At 39.8% G+C, this 21,645-nt stretch overlaps 2 protein-coding genes across 6 annotated transcripts in view; one reads left to right on the forward strand and one right to left on the reverse strand.

The window, feature by feature from the left end:
• The window catches only part of LOC147031327 (periplakin-like), a 70,856-nt gene extending 61,122 nt beyond the window's left edge, over nucleotides 1–9,734 (forward strand). Inside the window, exons 19-22 of the mRNA XM_085861723.1 lie at nucleotides 643–726; nucleotides 3,958–4,071; nucleotides 5,677–5,766; nucleotides 5,944–9,734. Of these exons, the coding sequence (XP_085717849.1) occupies nucleotides 643–726; nucleotides 3,958–4,071; nucleotides 5,677–5,766; nucleotides 5,944–8,382 (2,727 nt within the window). The 3' untranslated portion in view covers nucleotides 8,383–9,734. The remainder of the gene's footprint in view (nucleotides 1–642; nucleotides 727–3,957; nucleotides 4,072–5,676; nucleotides 5,767–5,943) is intronic.
• The window catches only part of AGK (acylglycerol kinase), a 102,422-nt gene continuing 89,243 nt past the window's right edge, over nucleotides 8,467–21,645 (reverse strand). For all 5 annotated transcript variants that reach the window (XR_015052828.1, XM_085861828.1, XM_085861809.1 and 2 more), the window contains one exon: nucleotides 8,467–12,128. Coding sequence is in view for 4 of the 5 variants with exons in the window: in XM_085861828.1 (XP_085717954.1) it covers nucleotides 11,985–12,128 (144 nt within the window). In the remaining variant the exon portion in view is untranslated. The remainder of the gene's footprint in view (nucleotides 12,129–21,645) is intronic.

Here is a 21,645-nt window from a genome sequence, read left to right on the forward strand (position 1 = left end):
TATATGTATATGTATATATATATATATATATATATATATATATATATGTATATATATATATATATATATATATATATATATATATATATATATATATATATATATATATATATACACACATACACATACACATATACACACATACACACACACACACACACACACACACACACACACACACACACACACGTTAACATCTCTACGAAGAACACACCACTTTTGATTATTTATTTATATACACCTTACCATGTGCACTATTACCAGTAAATATTTATTTGTTTAGTTATTTCAATGTCAAATCTGCCTGTCCCATTTTAAAGGTGCAGTTCGGGGCTGTGATATTGATGAGGACTTGCATCCTTGTCAATTCATGGTCCTGGGCAAAAGGACATGTATTGTAAATGAAAGGGGTTTTTTTTTTTTTTTTTTAAAGTGATCTCCTTGGATCTTTACCGTCATGAGTATGGGCCATGTTGGAAATGTAGATTGTCATTGAAAATCAAACCCATGCAAGCCAAGTAATGCAGTGAAGCTTGAACTACTTGATGAACAAGCTGTCCTGTATTGTAAGTTACAAGGTGTTTGTATAGATAGCAACTGCAGGCATTGCTTTGTCTCTAAAACCCCCAATTTTTCTTTCAGAAACTCGTTATGGACATCGACAATAAGAAACCACAGCTGATACTCCTCCAAAAATCTATGCAAGATTCGATCACATGCATCAAGGTGAGGGCTCTTTCAAATGAAAAGTCAACTTTACCTTTAGTGGGGCAACTTAGCTAAATATAGCATAACAATTGTGCATTTTGTAAGGAAAGCACCAAATTTGGCACACTAGTAGCCTATCATATTATGAACATGTTTGGATATTGGGCCATCTCAAATTCAGCCACTGATGGCTGTGGCAGCCATTTTCCACTGCCATCAAAAATTTTGAGATGGCCCAAAATCCAAGTCTGTTCATAATATGATAGGCTACTAGTGTGCCAAATTTGGTGCTTTCCTTACAAAATGCACAATTGTTATACTAAGTTGCCCCACTACTTGCAATATATCATTTGCTGGCTTTTCCATTACCTGAAACCCCAATTACCCTGTTTCAAAAGCATTTTATAGCCTTCAGTCAATATTCTTGTAGATGTTTTAACTTCGCATGCAGATATCTTAAGAGTCAGTAAATGAGATATTCTTGCTTGATTGAACTGTTCATACCTGTACACGTGTCTCGGAATATGTAATGGCGGCTGGCAGGATAGCTTAGAGGTATGCATGCTCACCTCCGATCTGCCTAATCCGAGTTTCAATCTTGGTCCAGGTATAAACTGTCATCCCGGTGATGTGTGTGTGTGTGTGTGTGTGTGTGTGTGTGTGTGTGTGTGTGTGTGTGTGTGTGTGTGTGTGTGTGTGTGTGTGTGTGTGTGTGTGTGTGTGTGTGTGTGTGTGTGTGTTCAGCTATAAATTTGTTGCTGTTACTTATCTCTGCCATGTTTCAGGCCCAACCATGGACCTTTGGTCGTTGGTGAGTGATTTGCCGCCACGGTGTTTTATTGCGTATGAGAGGCTGTTCTTTGAATGCCTGGTGTTGGCTTAGTGGTTAGGGTGGCGGCTTGGGATCCCAGTGTCCCGAGTTCAAGCCCCGTTGGCTGCTGAATTAACACCAGGGGGTTGACTCAGCCTGTCATCCTTCCGAGGTCGGCGAAATGAGTGCCAGTGTACTGGTCCCGGTGTATGCCCCGGTTAGAATAGGTGTACCGTATCCCTGTGTGTCGTAAGAGGCGACCAGGGTTGGCGTCAGGAAGGGCATCCGGCCATAAAACATTGCCTCACAAAAAGCCAAACCCCGGCACAGCAGGGAAAAATGGCTGTAAAAACGGTTCTTTTTTCTTCTAGGCTGTTCTTTGGAGGGCAGGAATTCAAAATGTTGTCAGTGTTATGGTGATAACCTGACAACACTTTGTCAAATACATCGTGAGAATTTTTTTTTAATGTCGACTGGCAATAAATTCTGGCAGATGAGTCCCCCAGGTTGAAATCCCATCCAAAGAATGGTGAACTTTTTGATGCAACACCATGCCTGTGATGCACCAATCTGACAGCTAACAGTCGTATCAGGAATGTCACACAGACTAAACTAGAGCGGCACTTGATAGAGCGCTTACCTCCGCCAGGATGGACAGTTTACGTTTTGTATCGCACTGATAGGCCGGACCTGCATCCGGACCTGAACCGAAATCTAATCCGCTTGTTCTTGTCACCTTCCCAACTCATCCACAACGTTTTGAAATATGATGCTATATATCGATTTTGGCCCCATCTCTCAATGGTAAAGAATCACCATAAAAAAATTATTGTCATCGGATCTGGATTTTCACCAAAATTTAATAATTCGTCTTCCTCGTCACACACCCAACCTGTCCACTAATTTTTCGTTCGAATCCGTCCAACCTTTTGAGATAACGTGCGATGTATCATTTTTGGCCCGACCTTTCAACGGTGAGGAATCGCTTAATTGTTGAATCCGGATCCAGATCTTCACCAAAATCGAATTGGTTTGTCCTTGTCACACACCCAACCTGCCCACCAAATTTAGTCTGAATCCCTTCATAACGTTTTGAGATATCCTGCTCACAGACAGACAGACTGCGTGAGAACATAACCTTCATCCATCTTGGCTGCCGGAGGTAACAATATATCAACACACCTACCCCTCTTCTTCTCATGTCAAATGCTCAACTCCAACAGTCCTCTGTTGAAAAGCTCAGCGTCACCATCTCCAGCATTCTCTGCTGTCACCAAATCTGCCTCCAAGAAACTTGATTTTCTTTTCAGAGCTCACAAGTACTTAAATTCCCTTCAGTTTCTCACCCTCTACAAATCTCGTCGGACCGGCGATGAAATGCTGCTCCCATGTCTGCGGTGGCACTCCTCCGTCAGTCGTCGATATTCTTGATCACATCCACGCCAAGGCTGTCTTTCGCAGGTCATGTGGCATCTTAAGTGGCGGCTCACCTCTCATGGACTGGTCTACTGCATGCAGTGACTGTTCCATGGTACAGCCGGGCTCGTGGGGACTCGTCCCTTCTCCAAGACATGCGGTACTACCGCTACGTCTCAGAAGGGGGTACCCCATTGACACGGGTCCTACACCCCTTCCTCAGATTTTCTCCACGATGCTTGTGACTCGCTGCATGCGGCATGGCTCTCTCAGAGGAGTCTGTTGGGGTTGGTGACGGGCATTTCGCCGATGACCTCAGACTCCTTACCTGGGTTGGCCTTGCCATACGTGGTTAACCGCTGGGTCATTGCATGTTAGACACCACCGGCCTAGCAATCTCAGTGAGCACCATGCCCAGGGGAGACTGCCCTGTGCCTCTTCTGCCACTACAACCACAGTCGGTGCTCCATCAAATTCTGTTTCTGTCCCTCCCGCTCTTCCCTCTGTTCATAACACCCGTCTAGCTTGTACTCGTCACCCTTTCTGCGTTACCCTCCCTTCCCTCCGTATCAATTGCCGTGCCTCCTTTTCTCCCCCATACTGCGACTCTTTTGAAGAGCCCCTCCAGCAGTGTTCCTGACTTCTATCAACTTGTAACAATTCAAGTTCCAAATCCATTGTCTCCATCTCATTTAATTATTACATTTTCCCCCATCATCTTTCTTTGCTTTTTCACCCAGAGGGCCCCTCTGAGTTTTGGACTCAACCCTTCCTTCCCCTGTGGTGTTGATAACAACAATAATAAAATCTCTACCTCTGCACCATCCTGCCACACCATCAACACACCTACACCTGGTTATTATTGGTGTATGTTGTACACCATTATGAATTATGGGAATAGCAGGAGGTATTTCAGGTGGTATTCTTTTCTTCAATCTACTAATTGCATTACTTGGAAGGAAATGGTTTGTGACACAATTAAGTTTTTTTTTTTTTTAATCACAAGCCTCTGATGTTCTCAGGATTATGAGAAGGCAGCTGAGAGATACAAGATCGTGGTGGAAACTACTTCAAATTCGCAATCGCCCCTAACGCTGAAGGGACCTCCCTCACTGGCTGATGGCGTCTCTGGGAGGGTACGCACCACTCATTTGTGATTGCAAACGATGAATGTACTTCAAATGGTATTGTTCACCTTGCCTTGCAGGATAGTTCAATGGTAGCGTGCTTATGTTTTGTTGTCTTGTCTGTCTTTAACCCCTGAGGAAATGAGATTAGTTTGGGAGGATTGTAAATGTAAAGGAGAGAAAATTATAGAAGGGTAGGAAGCGCTTCTCGGCGGGTGTTGTGAGGCTCAGCTGCGCAAATGGGAGAGACCATGAGTTGGTGGCAGTCAGCAAACTTGAAATACTGTACGGAAGAGCTCAACCGGACAGGAACTGATGGTGAATGTGATTTTAAAACGGGCAAAACACCATGTCGAACATTTCAAGGAAACCATGTTCTCGTCTGAACAATCCGTTTATACCATTAAAATAGCATTGTTTATGGATTATCCTCAACGGGAGCATTTTCACGCGACACAAAAAACAAGGTTCAACATCAACGGCTCGGTTTGGAACAATTGTTCATTGTACAGCACTCCTTCCCAATCCCACATCCAAGCGACGCGTGACGTCATCGCCGGGTGCCGAAGGGGTTTTCTCAGTTTTTACTCCGTTTGATTTTTCTGGCCAATATCTCGGCCATGCTTTGAACCGGGAAGCTGAAATTTGGGACAAAAGTGAAGATGTGCTTTGGCAAAAAATTTTTTTTTTTAATTTTTTTTATGATTGATCAATTATTTGATTCGGTACTTAATTGTTATCGGTTTATTAATTCCTTATTTATTTTCTTTCTCATCTGGGCAACATCTCAGGCACCTTTTGAACTCGGAAGCTGACATTTGGAAACGACAGTGACAAAGTGATTTGGCTATAAAAGGGTATTTTTGATTTATTGATGAATCAATTCATTATTTGATTTTTTTTTTGATTAATTTTTCTAAAAGTTACACATTCAGATGAAACGGTGGTGGTTTACGTATGCTACGAGCCAATTGATTTGAGGAATTAATTATTTTACGATTATTTGTTATTTATTTAAATTATGCAATCATTTATTGTGCACCACTCCCTCCCGATTCCATCTCCATGTGCTGCGAGGCAGCATCGCCGTAAGGCGCCCCGGCAATGTCGCGCGCTGGAGGGTTTGGTATGGCGGCGGTGTACTTTGAATGTGTCAACTTGTTTTTCATCTCTTTGGAAACTACAAAGCAACGTTTGGTGTGAAAGACAACAGACCGGTCGCATCATCATAAAATATGCTGTCCTCTGGAGTGCGTGTTTGGAGCTTAATGTCTCTTAAGCATGCACTTGTTTGTAAAGGTTCAAGTGGTGACATCGAGAGACATCATTGCATTTAAATATGAATTCCAAGGACTTTCATAGACGATGGGCAAATTAAACTGATTTGCTGTGTAGTGAATTTGAACCCCCTGAGGGATCCCAGCGTCACGCGCCGAGCGTTCAGATGAGAATGCCAAAACGAGCAACTTCGGCAAGATCGTGGTGGGTTGATGTCGGTTTGTGTTTTATACCAACAGCTCAACAGACCTGAGAGACTTTAATCTCGCGAACGATAATTTAAAAAGTTTACAATTATGCGCTACTAACCGGTATTGCATTCACTTTTACTTACAGATGAAACAGATCGTGAAGGAATTCATCGAATTAAGTGTGGCACACGAGCAGAGGCTGGTATACCTTGAAAGCCTGAAAGCCATGCTTGAGGTTTGTGTTATCTGCATTACAAAGCATAGATCACAACATAGTTTGATGTTGTTATGGTGAGGAATTGTTCTTGGCAAGAATGTACTACCCAGCCAACTAATACCCAACGACTACTTCGTTGGTGCGTGTGATGTTTCTCAAAACTTGAACCCACCCTTTACATCCTTTTGTTTCCAGGAACTGGAGGCGAAAAAGAAGGAAGAGGGAGCGGTGGATTCGGATCAGCAGCAAAAGGCCGCAGAGGAAGAACCAGAAAAAGAGGACATTGCGGAGATGAAGGAAATTGTTGAAGCACCTGAAGACGACGTTCCCGATGAACCAGCTGACGCAGGAGTCCAAGCATTGGGAGAGGATGATGATCTTCTCGCAGCCATAAGCAAGTTGAAGAATCAGTATAATGAAGAAAGACAAAGCAGGAGGGAATCTGAGGAGAAATTAAATGACTTGCAAGAAAAGATAGAAGACTTCAAGAGGAGCTTGGATACTTTGGAAGAGGACATTGAAGCCGAAGATGATCCGTTTCTGGAACCCTCACTAACAGGTATTGAAGAATTGCTTGAAGATGAAAAATTTACAGTCACTGATCCTACAATACCTGAAGATGTGCAGCCTGACAAGGACACGCTGCCAGCTGAATCGGATTATAAAGATGTTCTGGAAAATTTGAAAAAACAGCTTGCAGAGGAAAAGAGGATACGAGAGGAGACTGACAGACACATCCTCAAGCTATTGCAAGATACTGAGAATGCCAGATTGCAGCAGCAAAGTGAAACGCCAGATGCTGGCATTGCTAAACCGACTGAGCCAAAAACACAAACTGCTTTGGAGAAGGATGTCGAAAATCTGCGGCAACAGCTGCAGGAAGAGAAGTGGAAAAATGAAGAGGCAGACAGGGAGATCCGAATGCTGCGTCTTGATATCATAGACCTTGGGAGTAAGGCAAGTGCACAGCCCATTTACACCAATGCACCGAAGGAAGTATTACGTCTTATGAAGCTGCTCGAGGAAGAGAAGCGCAAAGTCCAAGAAAGTGAAGATAAACTTAGGGCTATGACGAAGGCACAGACTGCAGCGTTACTGCCCGATACACAATTGGACAAGAATATAACACAGCTCAAAGATGAAGATCCAAAAACATTGTGGCAGGAGCTTGTTAAAGAGTCTCAGAAACGAAAAGAGGCAGAAAATGAGATTGGTAAGTTGCAGATTCAACTTTCGATGATGGACAGCACAGCGGCAACTATGGGTACACAGAAGCACGTGGCAGATATCCTGGAGGCTTGCAACAAATGTAAGGACCTTGAAACAAAACTGGACACCATGAGGAGAACCACAGAGGAGGATATAAATAGAACACAAAAGATACTGCGAGATGCACTAACAATGGCACCATCTTCAAGTGAGGACCAGCAAATAGCCCAAATAACTATGTTGCTTGAGGAAGAGACAAGACTTCGCAAGATGAAAGAGGATGAGGTGGCCAGGCAATTGTCCAGGCAACAAGGCTTGCAGTCACAGACTGATCAGCTACAAAAGGCTCTGGGTCGCTCTGGAAAGGCTCTAAAAATGAAGGAGGAGGAGGTAGCCAAGTTGATGGATCAGCTGACCAAGGCCACACAGAATGTTGCAACTCAGCACAAGGAAAAATCACAGTCTCACATGAAGCAGCGTGTGAAAGTGATAGACCCAGACACGGGCCGAGAACTCACACCAGCACAGGCCTATCAGGAAGATCTTATTGACTGGAAAACATTTTGCCAACTGCAAGGACAGGAATGCGACTGGGAAGAGGTGACAATTACAGGACCGGAAGGGATGAGTACCATGTTGCACGATAGGAAATCGGGCAACCGGATCGATGTGGCTGAAGCCATTCACAAAGGATTGGGCACACAGGCAGACTTGGATAGGTACCGTGCTGGTAATATCACCATCGTCGAGTTGGCCACCAAACTATCAGGACACTCAGGAGCCAAGAACCCAGATGGTACCCCAGCAGTTGAGGAAACCCTTCCTGTAGCTGGTGTAATAGATGTGGGAACCGGTCAGCGTTTGCCAATACGTATAGCTCTTAGCCGTGGTCTGCTGGAGTCCAATACAGCACACCGGCTGTTGCAAGCACAAGCTGCTACCGGAGGCATTGTAGATGTGGCTGATGGGCGGCGCCTATCTCTACAGCAAGCAGCCGACCGTGGCCTCATTACCTGGTCATCCATAGCACGTCTTTCAACAGCTCAAAAGGCATACACTGGTTTTGAAGATCCACTGCTGTCAGGTGGGCGATTGTCAGTGACGGGGGCACTGCGGCGTGGCAAAGTGACACGTGCTGATGCCTTGCATTTCCTTGAGGCGCAGCACTTGACAGGTGGCCTCGTTGAACCAAACCGCATCGGTCGAGTACCGCTACAGTATGCCCTCAACACAGGACTCATCGATCGAGAACTCGCAGCAGAGCTGGGAGATCGAGCGAGCCATCCGCAAGATATCGTCGATCCTGGGACCAATGAACGCGTCAACTATGCACAGCTACTTGCACGTTGCTCGATTGAAAACTACACAAAAATGCCACTCATTCCAACAAAGATCCCTCCATCCAGTCCAATTTACCATCGTTAGGTCGAAGCGTATGCTGCACAAGTTGTCGGCTGTTTGAGGCATGCCACTAATGTCTAGCTTGGCTGCACTGCAAAATTTAAAAAAAATAAATCTTTCATCGCTTTTAGCATTGGCAATGTGAGTTTCGCTAAATTTCTATCCTGGCTCAGCATGTGTGGAGCACCGTGCCTTGGAAGCAAGCTACATTCTATCAAGGTTCGAGGAAAAAAAAAACAACTTGATATTGTGATTACATTTAGAATCAAGATTGATGAATGCATGTTTTACAAACCATTGCTGATATATTTTAAAACACTGGATGTGTTTGGCCGAGATTGTGGAAATAAGCGCCGTGAATCAGGCAAATATTTATTCTGCTTTTATTTTGAACCGTCTCCGGCCTTCGTTTGCGAGACGTGTCACTCTCAGCATAACCCAGGCCTGTATGACCAGCCCGTCAGCATGAATGATAGCGGTCATCTCTGGTTGTTATTTTTCGGAGGTCAATTTATATTACAACGAAGAACTAGTCTTGCTGGTGAAGGCGAGTGTCACTCGACGGCAGACAGGTAGAACAATGCATGAAATCACCAGGACATCGATCGAGGTATGCTAACTGCCGTTGGAGGCAAGCAGAAGCTGATGTTTCAGATGTTGAACCTTCATCGGAGCAAAAGAGGCAATAACCCTTCGCCGTTGACCCTTATTTTTTTGCTCTGACGAAGGGTTAACAGCTGAAACGTCAGTTTCTGCTTGCTTCTTACGGCGGTCAGCATACCTCGATCAACGTCCTGGCGATTTCATCCATTGCCTTGTTTACACCTCTGATTTTGAGATAATGGCCACTTGTTGCACATTTTGAAACACACGATGGTTTTGTTTTACATTCCAGAATTCTGAAATTATTTCACTCATTGGCGATAACGTTCAATGAGTGATTGGTATGTGCAAAGTTACTGGCGAATAAATGATGGTTCACATTCCTTAAATATGTGGTGGTGAAGGTCCTCTGATTTGCAGAAGGTTGTTGGGGGTAGCAATTTTTGAGAAACAAAAAAAAAGCTGGTGGTACCCATCTCCTCTGCAGATCGAGATTCAAAGCAGCCATTGGAAGTGAACCCACATCAGTATCAGACGCGATAGATATTCTTACTATAAACCTGTACCGGTGGTCGAGTTGTAAGCTCGTGTGATTTACATAAACGTGCAAGTGCCATGGTGGAATCTTTTTCATTTCTTGGAAAATTCAATCTGTTTGAAATATGCGACGAGACGGCATACGATGTTATCGTTGATGACCCCGAAAGCCTTTTGAGTGATGAATGTGTTTCGTTCAGCATGGTAAATAATAAATGATCACTGTTATGCCTGAACCTTTTGTCAAGAGCATTGTCTATTTTTGTGTTGCTGAATATTCTTGCACAACATTCACTGTCTACAAAACAACAAGGTTTGATAAGAGTACAATTTTTTTTCAACTTTAAGTCCTTTCTTGATTCTCACAAAGTTCAATGAGCTGTACGCTCAGCGAGTTGTCTAATCTGGATTATATTGCTGATTGAATAGGACAGGAGTTAAACAGCATGCCTTACGAGGGAGTCAAGTTGCATTTCCTAGATAATGGAGCAATGATGAAACAAAACCAAAAATAAATAAATGTCTTAAAGGTAAACTTTAGAGAGCGAGCTGAGTGCACCATTCACGAAGTGAAGTAAATAAAGGAATCTTCGTTTGTATGCAGCACGAGGCTGTGGGGTAGCATCATTGGTTGAGGATGTGGTTGTCATTGATGCAATGCTCCCCCTGTAGGTTAGGACAGGAACTTGTAATTTATTCATGGTGCCAGTGATAGCTCATCCACTCTTTACAAAAGACATTTAACCTCCATGGATTATCAGCAGAAGGGACACCCATTTCACATCCACACATCTGAATCCCCCTCCCTGTGAAACACTGGGTGAACAGTTTATAGCTGGGTCAGGATTCGAACGCAGGCTATAACGCAGATTGAGAAAGAAAAGGTCATTAGTGGAGAGCACCCAATGTGCCAGTTTCCAAGACAAATCAGCAGTTTTCTTGGGAATGAGCTTTTGATTTAATTTTTTTAAATTAAGTTGTAAGCGGGATTCCAAAGGCAGACAAGCGTGCCACTCATGAGTGTGCAATGTTCCAAAAGATTGTCGAATGGTTTTTAAACAGGTTTGATAAAGTTTCCACCAATCTTTCGAACTAGCAGATGAAGACTCCAAGATTGACCTTTGGCAAATGTATGAGAACTGAGCCAGAAACCATTACTATCGGAGTTCACACAAATCTGCGAAAGAGATGTTTGAAACGAGAGCAGTAGACTTTTTTAAATGTTAGTCAAGGTGTGCTCTGATACCTGGACAAATATCAAATGCCTGTCTCATAACTTCCTGATCAAAATCGACTGTTGTTGATATTAATGGTGTGAGAAAACTAAGACTTGTCTGATTGATTTACAAGAGCTACAGCCAGCATCATCCTCTGGACTGATCATCATCATCATCATCATCTACCATGTCTTATGCAGAGTGTTTGTGCTGCTAAAGCAGTTACTCGGCTACAATCCTGGATGGATCGCTACTTTGATTCAGGAAGTCAGGGCAGGCATTTGGAATTTGCTCATCGTGTCGTCAATCGCTCACCTGCTCTTTGCAAAGGACACCATGGGGGTATAACGTCAGCAGATGGGATGCTGTTTAACATCCATCAGAGGGACAGCCAGATTGAGAAATAGCCCTGCCTGTGAAACACCACGACGACGGTTTATACCTGGGCCAAGATTCAAACCCAGGCTTGACAGCTTAAGTGAATGTGTGTACTTCTCGGCCATCATTCCAGTCCTTGATTAGCACAATATCAATATTTATATGCACCAAGCTGCATCCACCAGAGCTTTGGGAAGCATTTCAGGATAGGGATGTTTGAAGAAATCTGATCATGAAAGTCACCAGAAATCAGCCACGATTTGGTGGAATGAGATAACTATCGATACTTATTAATGGTGCTGATGTTGGCATGCAAAAGATCAGCAACATCACACAGAACATCAAACATTAAAAATGGTGAACGTCCTGCAGATGGAGACTAAATTAAAAAAAAAAAAGAAATCAAGAAACGTAAAGTATGTAAATTGGCAACGAACTTCAGAGTTTGAACAGCACCAAGAAGAGAGTTTTTGATGGAAATTGTGCTTCACCGATTTTACGTTCTGCAACGTGCGAGGAGAGCAATTTTTATTCATTTTTTCAAGACCTCATTACAAATATAACGGAACATTTAAGATGATCAAACAAACAAAACAATACACACGAGCAAGCAAGGCAAACCAAAATATCGGTGAATGACGAAGAACTGATAATACTGTAATAAATACACCTGGAGTTGCTTGCGGGTATTAAAAGGGACAAGCATTGATCATTCATCAGCTCTGAAACAATTCTAAGTGGTCATCAGAACCTAAAAATGAAACGATGACAAAAACCATCTTTGGATGGATTATAAACAGTCTGCAATGCACTGTGACGTACGTTAGAGACTCGGCATAGTCATTCATTCATGTTTTTTCTTTAAGCTGAAGAAGCACCTGTCAAGATATATCAGCTGCTTGGTTGAACTTCCTGCAGAAGCTGCTTCCTCGCGGTGGAGGAGCAGAAGAAGCGGAGTTTCCAAGGAAGAACCCGCACAGTGATCGGCATTGCATCATACTCCTCATGATCAATGTCGAATGGAGAATCCAATGACTTCAAAGCAAATCGGAGAAACCACGGTATCAGACAACTACAACAAATGCTCAATGTGCACAGACTTTGACGGCTGTATTCTCTTTTACTTATCCTCTGACATCAACGGAACTACGACACGATAGGCTTTCCACACTTCAAGGTGAAGCATAGACTTCGCCTCTCAGCTGTGTGCGTCAGGACCCAGTGTCGTGTACATCGCAAAATGAAAACGAGTATATCGATACGAGACAAAATTCACAGAAAATATTAAAATAATGTAATCAATTACACACAATTAACACGATTCTACGACTTCATGGAGATCTACGGTTTGTGTCCTGTTGTTCAATTTCAAAAGTGTCTTGGCAAATGTGGAAGGTCAATCATTTCTCCAAGAACGATTTTTTTTCTTTTTAAAAACTGTTTCTTTTATGCATACAGTAGTCTTAGGCTCATGGAAGAGCCTTCACACCAATCACACACACATGCGTACAGACAAAGCTAGCAGACACTACAGGAGTGGGATTCAGACAAACAAGGCCAGGGAAAGCAACGCAACTTCCCAGGACATTCTGTGTGGCAACGCCAACTTGTGATGTCGCATTGCGCTGAGTGCCAAGTGAGGAGGCAGCTCGTATCATTTTTGAAGTCTTTGGTGTGACGTCTCAGACTCGAATCGGATATTCTAACCACAATGCCATGGAGTTGCAGACATGCAGTGTTTCTTTAATAACCATTTATTGTTGAATTTTTTCTTTAAACTTCTATTGTTTTTCTAACATCCTGCAAGCCTAAGCATTTTATCGGTTTTCATAGATTACACTCGTTTACAAATGTGGCCGAGGGATATTTCGCATCCAAAACTGCTGAAATAATGACAATTCCTTTTGGGCCGTGGAAACGCTCTACGGAAGTTTTAGTCATTCTTGTGGGTTTAGTACCTCTTTCCCTTTCTTAAAAATAAAATAAAAAATCCATGCAAGTGATTTGTTCATTGGACAGTGGGATCAAAAAGTCATGATACAGGACTCTCAGCATGGTCACAGCACAAATAGAACAACATTTTCATTCGGTCAAGATTCGTACGGGTTGGCAAAAATAAATTATGGTTTTTCTTTTCTTTCGAAGTTGTCAATATTGCGTCATATTTTAAATGATTTTTTTTTGCAAGAAAGTGATTCAGGACATTTTTTTTTTTTGGAGATCGTCTATATATAAACAGAACAAAAGGGTAGGACAATGTTAATCTGATGAGACAAAGAGTGTCTTTGGTGCAAGAACACCTTAGTTAGAGCTTTATTTGGGAGATAATGGCACTATTTGGAAACACACAATTCTTCGACTTCACGGAGATGCTGAAGAGAAAGGCGTCGGAAACTGTGGGTAGGCTTCCACTATAAATGGACGAGTTGTGCGTGTGTGTATGTGTGTGGCAAGTTTTTTTTTTGTGGAGTTTCACTGGAGCTTTCTGATGTGGAGGGTGATACACAGAAATAATCGTCATGATCTCCTGAGTTGATTAGGCTCATCAACTAGAAGGAATCCGGAAGAATTCCCATGTTTTAAATGCACGCCATGTTACGGTGTACAGAGCAGCTTAATACATCCTTCCATGGCATGGCATTCTAATTACAAGATAAATAAGAAAAACAATGATAACATTGCAACAAAGCATACATTAATTAATACTAATAATATTAACACCGTTAATAATTAATAATAACATCATTTGGCAATAATAATAATGAACGTATAATCCCCACCCTGGCCCAAGCACATCTCGGCTTGGTGAAAAGGCAAGCGAATGCTCAAACAGTACAGCAAGCATGTATAATAAAAGGCCATGAAGACCGGTCCAATGGACCAACAGGCCCACTAATGCCCAAAAAGGCTGAAGACTTTGAACTGCAATGAATCGTAGTCCTGGTAATTCAAGACTGGAATAAGTCGATGACCTGCCATCACAAATCCCCACGATTCCCACCAAAAGCACAGTTGAAAGGAAGTAAAAAGTTCCAGCAAGGGATGACGGAATATCAAATTTTGAGTTAAAAAAAAGTTTTCCCCCATTTTGACCCATGCAACTTCAAGTCCCTACCACTGGGAATAAACCTGGGGTCAACCCCAAACTAGAGGCACGCTTTTTATTTTTATTTTGTATACCTTGTCGAGGCTCGCATGAGAGCTAACACATAACGCACAGCAAGGGGGGCATGAGACAGGATAGGTGGGAGTGGGAAGGACAAAACAGTGGGGAACAATGGGGGGAACATTAGGAGATCTGTGGAAGGGAGAGGGATGGGGTGTGGAGCATGGGGTACACAAGATGGATATTACAGGGACTTTCAGGAAGGAAAGTAGGGAATTTGAAGGAGGTGGGTTTGAGGTGGATTAACGGGGGTAGAGAAGATCAAGGATTTGGATGGGGGACGATAAGAGGTGGTGGTGAACAGCTGTTTTGAAGTCTGATGGGAAGAATGGGATTGAACAGTGTGACGGTGTTTATTCCAAAGGCAGGAAAAAAGGAGAAATGAAAGTTAAGGTGAGCAGTGATTCATGATTTTGGTAGTTTTACCAGAAGGGGGTTGTTGGCGGACCTTGAGCGACCTGCGGAAATATGGTGGGGACAGATCGCAGACACAGCTGGGGGGGGGGGGGCAAGACCGGAGATGAGACGGTAGAAGACAGAAAGACCAACCGACCTGCCTGCAGTGAGAGAGTGAGACGCCCAAAGACTCAGCCTCATCGCGGGAGATGCCAATGATCCGAAATGCCTTGGCTTCCACAGCGTGAAGCCGAGAAAGGAGGGAGGCAGGAGCACCAGCCCAGAGGGGAGAGGAGTACTCCATCAGGCTACAGACGAAAGCTTTGAATGTGGTCAGGAGCTCAGTTGGGCCGAGGAAGGACTTTGCACGACGGAGGATTCCCAGTCAGCGACTGGCTTTGGAGGCCAGGTTGGAAATGTGGCTTTCCTTGGAAAGATCATGGCAGATGGTGAGGACCAGAAGCTTGAATGAAAGGACTACTTCCAGAGGATTGTTGAGGAAGTAGATGGGGGGGGGGGTCCAAATGGTCCTTTCGGAGAGACAGTGAGAGTGTGAGATTTGTCCAGATTGAAAGACATGTTCCACGTGTTGGACCAGTTTGTGATTTTACCCAGATCTGCAGAGAGCGAAGAAGCTGCTGCTTGCCGGTCTGAGGGATGACAGATGGTACGAAAGAGGGTAGGGTCATCAGCAAAGAGATAAAGAGAATTTTCCAGAGAGTTGGAGAGATCATTGATGAAAACCAGAAAAAGAACAGGGCCCTGAACAGGAAGAGGGGATGAAAGAACTCCATTTAGGGCCACACGTTGACTGCGACAGGAGACGAAGTCTGCGAGCCATGAGTGGAGATGGCCTTGGATACCATAGGAAGAGAGTTTGGTGAGCAGGGTAGGGTGCCATACAATGACAAAAGCACGCGATATGTCCCAGGATATGGCTCTGATTTCATGTCCGGCATTGAGGATCTCCATCCATTGTTGGGAGAGCAGAAGCAACATTTCCAGGGTATAGTGACTGTAGATAATAAATATGGTTTCTGGGATGCCCATTCAAATGAATGGGGAAAAGGGAAAAGGGAAAAACTTTCTGACTCAAGCCCCAAAAGCCCAAAATAGGAGACTGATTTCCGCCCCCTCCCATCCAAGTAAATGTAAAATTGAGACTATGAAAGATTGAGACTTACTGATTAAAGCACTTCTTCCCTTTCATATTTTCATTCCACTCAAAGAGCGAACCAACGAATATTTGCTCATGTTCTACTTCAGGGAATAACTTCATTTTCTGACAACATTCATTTCCATTGAGTATATTCACAAAGAATACCTTGGAACTCGGTTCTTGGTTTAAGTGTCTTTGTTGAGCAGAAATTAAATGATAAACTTCTCTTTATGCTCTTATTTGACCACTTCTTGAGCCACATCATTTTGAGATTGTAGTAAATTGTTTTTCCATTGTTCAATTGATAACCATCAAAGTTTTCAGTCCATTCAAGGATATATTTTTTTCTTTACATCCTCCAACTTATTTGTAATTAAATTTATCCGCTTATTTGTTTTATTTTAGCTTTCTAAAATTGCCTTCGCTCTTTTAGCATCCTCTGCTCTTTTAGCCTTCTCTATCATTAAAAGCATGCACATATATATATATATATATATATATATATATATATATATATATATATATATATATATATATATATATATATATATATATATATATATATATATATACATATATATATCACTGATTAATTCCAAATTCTGTTTTGTCATTTTTAACATCGCAATCCATGCCAAACCCAGGGCTGTGTAATAGTGAGCAGGGTCTAATCCTTCAGAATTTTTATTACGACAGACTGTTCTAAAAGTTTCAAATACATGTCAATAACAACACATCAGTTTTAAGATACAAATCATGATATTCTCCAAGATTCTTTATATTAAACTTCTCCCAAACCTTTTTGGCTTGTGTATAATCTCTATTGGAAATGAGTTTTATTCAACTTGCTATAGAAACTTTCCCTTGAAGGAAGTTGTGTTTCTTTTAACTTCTCAAATTAATCCATGTAGTCATTCGGATATATTACCTTTTGTGATAAGAGATCAATCTCTTCTTGATTTGAGAAATGTGATTTAAGATTCGATATGTTTTTCATATGTGATGCTAAGTTAGATAATGGACTTGCCATAAACTTGTGTCAAGAAATCCGATATGGGTTATGGGAGATGTATGAATTGTTTTTGTGAATGAGATGTATTTTTGATCTGTGTTAGGAATGGTAGAAATATCTCCAGATGTCGTTGAAAGTTCATTTATAAATAGATGTGTGTCATAGTGAGCGTAGTTGTGAAGAAAGACAGGAATAAAGTTTGGGGGCTTGTAATTAAGATGACAACGGGAATGAGCTCGACCTCTATATTTTCCAGGAAGATGACAATGATCCCTAACTTTGACCTTTTCCTCAATTTTCACCTCACAAATATGACATACTGTTCTTTCGAAATTCCTTTTTCTCTCCCTTTGTTAATAACATTGGTTTATAGGTTTTAACCATTATTTCTCTTCGTCTTATGCAGTCTTTTTCCAATCAACTTACAAACTCCTCTGAGGCATCTTCTCCTCTATAAAGTTCGAACTTCTTGTATTCATCACCAACAGATGATTTGATATAATAACAGAAACCACAAGGAGTATGTTTTTGATATTTATTTGTGTATGATTTATTTGGATTTGGAGAAACAGTATCTATCTTTTCAAGGATACTTTCAAAATCAGCATATATCACAAACAGATGTTTTATAGATTTGTTAAAATCTTTGCATGATATGTTTGAACCTGCTTTTGGTAAATTGATTATGGTTGACTTATGATTACTAAAATATTTTGAATGTTGATTTAATCGTTCTTTTGTGTGAAAGGAATCGAGACATCTCTTACAAGGATACGTTTTACATTTTCTCTTGTATAGTTGTGATTTGGTTAATCTTGATAAATTTTTGATGAAAGCATAATGTAATTTTTCCTTTGAATGAAAGTGGAGAAAGTCAATGTGTGTTTCATCATTTTTATAGTTGTTTGAAATTTTTAATCTCTGAACTTTGTTTGTATCCGTTAATCCATATACATTAACATATAGATTATTCATTTTCTCAAATTTAGGAATATCTCTCAATGACATTGGAAACTTTAAATCTTTAACATTTAATGTATTCTCATATTTCTTATAATGTTCAACCCTTTCAGGTTTCCATTGTGGAGGATGTAAGTGAGCAAGAACAGACCATAGAAAACATTTATTATTTTTGTTTTGAATATTAACAACTGCTTTCTTAAGTTTTATCTCTTTTGGTAAATCGATACAAGAAGAAGCTTGAAGAGGATCTGATTTTAAGATGTGAATATCTAAAAAGATTATTTTTGTAATAGCAAATACACTACCTACGACAGTGTTATCAACATCTTGTTCTTGTCTCTGGAGTTCATCGTAAACATCACATCTCACAAAATCTTGAAATGATGAGATAAAGTGAGGGTTTGTCTTCATTTCGGGAGTAGTTTCATCATCTTGTCTTACCATTTTCAATTTTACTCCCATATAAAACTTAAAAGTTTTTAATTATAGTTTCAATACTTTGTTTAACCATATCAACAGCTTCAATGATTGAAGATGGTCCAGGGTCTTGAAAGTGAAACAATCTTATTTTTATATGTCCTTTAAATGCCCCATCAGTGTTTTCAATGGAGAATTTAGTGGCACCTTCCCTTTCTTCATTGTTCTTGTGCTTTCATGATTGAAGGTGTTTATTATAAAAAAATTTTTTTAAAGAATATCATTATCACATCTATCGCAATGTTTTGTTTCTTGGTCAAGTGAAGATATTTGTATTCACCATGTTTATATAACAAAACTTTGAATAAAATAAAATTTTGATGAAAATTCCGTTTAATTTATAGGTGAATCTGTGCTTAAAACCATTTTATCCTCCCACTTTTTTCACTTAATAAATACAATGATTCAAGACACAAAAGACAAGTTTCAATCAATCCCTTCATTTGAAAACGATACTGAGAAATATGTCAAGGATATAAAATTGAATAAAGATAAATATAACAACTATTGGATAAAAACAATTATGGTGAAAAATATAAGTTCTTCAATTTCCTTCAGTGGAAGGGCTTTTAGTATATCTGGAAGAACATCAATTAAAGTAGCTCTAACAAAAGTTTCTACTCTCCTTCTGGCAATATATTCAAAACTAGAAAAAGCAATGAAATAAGAAAAAGTATCAAAAAAGAAAAACCTTATGGATGAAGCTTTCAAAAGAAAAGATAAGACCATCTGTAATATGCAAGGAGAAATTTGTATTTTTTTCAACAACCTTAAAGATGTAAATCCTGATGAAATAAAGGATGTTAATATATCAGGTGAAATGACATTTCGTTCAATAGTAGTTAAGGATCATTTTAAAATTACCTTTACTCTAAAAAATGGAGTAGTTGAATCTGTTAATGAAAAAAAGTATATAGATATAGATGGTAATGTTTTTTTCCACTAATTAAATAAGAGTCATTATCCAACTGAAGATTTTGAAGATTATGAGAGTGATGATAGTGTCTCTGTTGGAACAGAACACAGTTATGATACCGAGAGTTTGTGTTCAAACGAGAGTTATGAAAGTAGTTTTTTAGATGATTGTGAAAGCACCAATGAAAGTACCTAAGATGATACCGAAGATGAATTTTACGTGAAGTAAAGTTTTACTTTATAAATATGAATAGTTTACTAGATTTTGAGCCTCTTGAATTTCCTGATTCTCCACATGACAAATTTGAGAATTGTACTGCGTGTGAAAGATGGGGATTAAACACAGAGTCAAAAGCCTATAAACAATGTATGTTCTGTGATTATCTTGCAATTAATGACAATAAAAAATATAAAAAGGAATATAATTCTTTGAGATTTACACCGAAAATGAATTGCTTTACAAGATTGATTTGGGAAATGAATGTAAAGTATGAGGGTGATAATACACCTTTTCTTACAATGGAAGAGACTGAACAAATGACGACCATGTTTCGTGGATTGATGATTTATATTATTAACGATTGTCATTTTCAGGGAAATATCAACACAAGATATTGTAGAAATAAAATAATGGATTATCTTGAAATTAAACCTGAACTTTGGATAAAACATAGTTTCCAAAAAAGCCAATAAAAAATTAAATAACCTGTTTTCCAAATATATAAAGGAATGTTAAATTTTATCTTATTTTCCCAAATGGGTAAAAAATCAACCCAAAAAATATTCCAAATTCATTAAGATGTCTCATAGTTGGTTCAAGCGGATGTGGAGAAACCTGCTTACTTTTAAAGATACTCTTTACTCCAAACTTTTTATATTATGATAATTTAATAATTTTCACAAAGTCGAGTTTTCAACCTGAGTATCAACTACTCTCACAAGGTTTTAATGCTGGTCTTCAAAAAGAAGATATAATCGGTTTATTTAAACTTCAAAACAAACTAAATGATTACAACATTGAAGATATAATACAACTATCTTGTGATACAAAGAGATATAAAAATAAATCAAAGCCGATAACTTGTATTCTTCGTGATAATACGGATGATACACCTTCTCCCCAAGATTTGGATAAATCAAAAAAGAACCTCGTTATCTTTGATGATTGTGTTAATGAGAGAAACCAAACAGTAATGGATAGCTACTATAGAAGAGGGAGACATTCTTCTTGTAATTGTATTTATCTTGGTCAATCATACTTTCAACTCCCTCATCGCTCAATAAGAAACAATGCTTATACTTTTATTTTATTCAAGTTAAATTCAATAGATATAAACAATTTTTGGAGAGACAATTGTTCTACATTATGTAGTAAAAAGGAATTTGGGGATTATATGAAGCACATGACTGAAAAATATAAATATATTGTTGTGAAACAAGATGAGATTTAAAAGATATATATTTTTTATAAACAGTTACATCTATAAATTACAACTATTATTATAAATCTTGTGGGTAAATCTGCTTCTAGAAAAAAACTTTCATAAATCAAGGTTCTTGTATCGTACAAATGAGAATATTGTAAATTTGCGAAAAAAGGACCATGTGATTCGTATTGTATCTACAACAACCAGAGCAATAAGATCTGGAGAAGTAGAAGGTGAAGATTATTACTATATTTCAGTAGAGGAACATATGCATGCAATTGAGGAATGAAGGCCAAATATTTGAGGAGGTTTCTCTTGGGACAACAAAATATTCACATTGTAAGAGTGAGTTCAAGAAACTAAAATCTGGTGGTCTTGGGATATTAGAAACTAATCCAGAAGGAATGAGACAAATTATTAAACATCTGAGTGGTAATGGGGTTAAGATTTTATCATTCGGTTTTGATGTTGATGAAGAAACTCAACGCAAACGTATGAAAAGCAGATACAAGTATTAGTGAAGAATAAATTACAACTCGTATTAATGTTAATAAAGAGTTTGATGAAATATTTAAAGAAAAGGATTTATTTGAACACATCTAATTTAATTATGAAGAAAAGGAAAATTTCCCTGTTGACCTTTATAATTCAGTGAATGATATTTTCCAATAAATAAATGGATGCGAAAGAAAGAGCAAGAAGATTTAAGGAACATCAAGATTTTGTTTCAAAAGTTGTAAAACAACAGGAAGACACAAAGAAGAAACGCAGACAGAAACTAACGTGTGAAGAAGCATTTGAAAGAAAACAAGAGAAATTTTTTTAACCACTTTTAAAAACTTCCCCCCCAAAAATATAGATGCTTCCACAGTTCCCACAATAGAATATACTCCTAAAAAACTTCAAATGTTATTACATTTCAGTCAAATGACAGAGGAAGAATGAGAGCATATAGGAGAATTAGAATATGATGATGGATCATTTCAACAAATGGAAGAGATTAATCAACCCCGTGACTATATTGTGAAGGCTCTTCA

Source organism: Eptatretus burgeri, chromosome 2 (assembly GCF_056783735.1).
Source record: "Eptatretus burgeri isolate ZD-2024b chromosome 2, Ebu_testis_v1, whole genome shotgun sequence".
Lineage (NCBI taxonomy): Eukaryota > Metazoa > Chordata > Myxini > Myxiniformes > Myxinidae > Eptatretus > Eptatretus burgeri.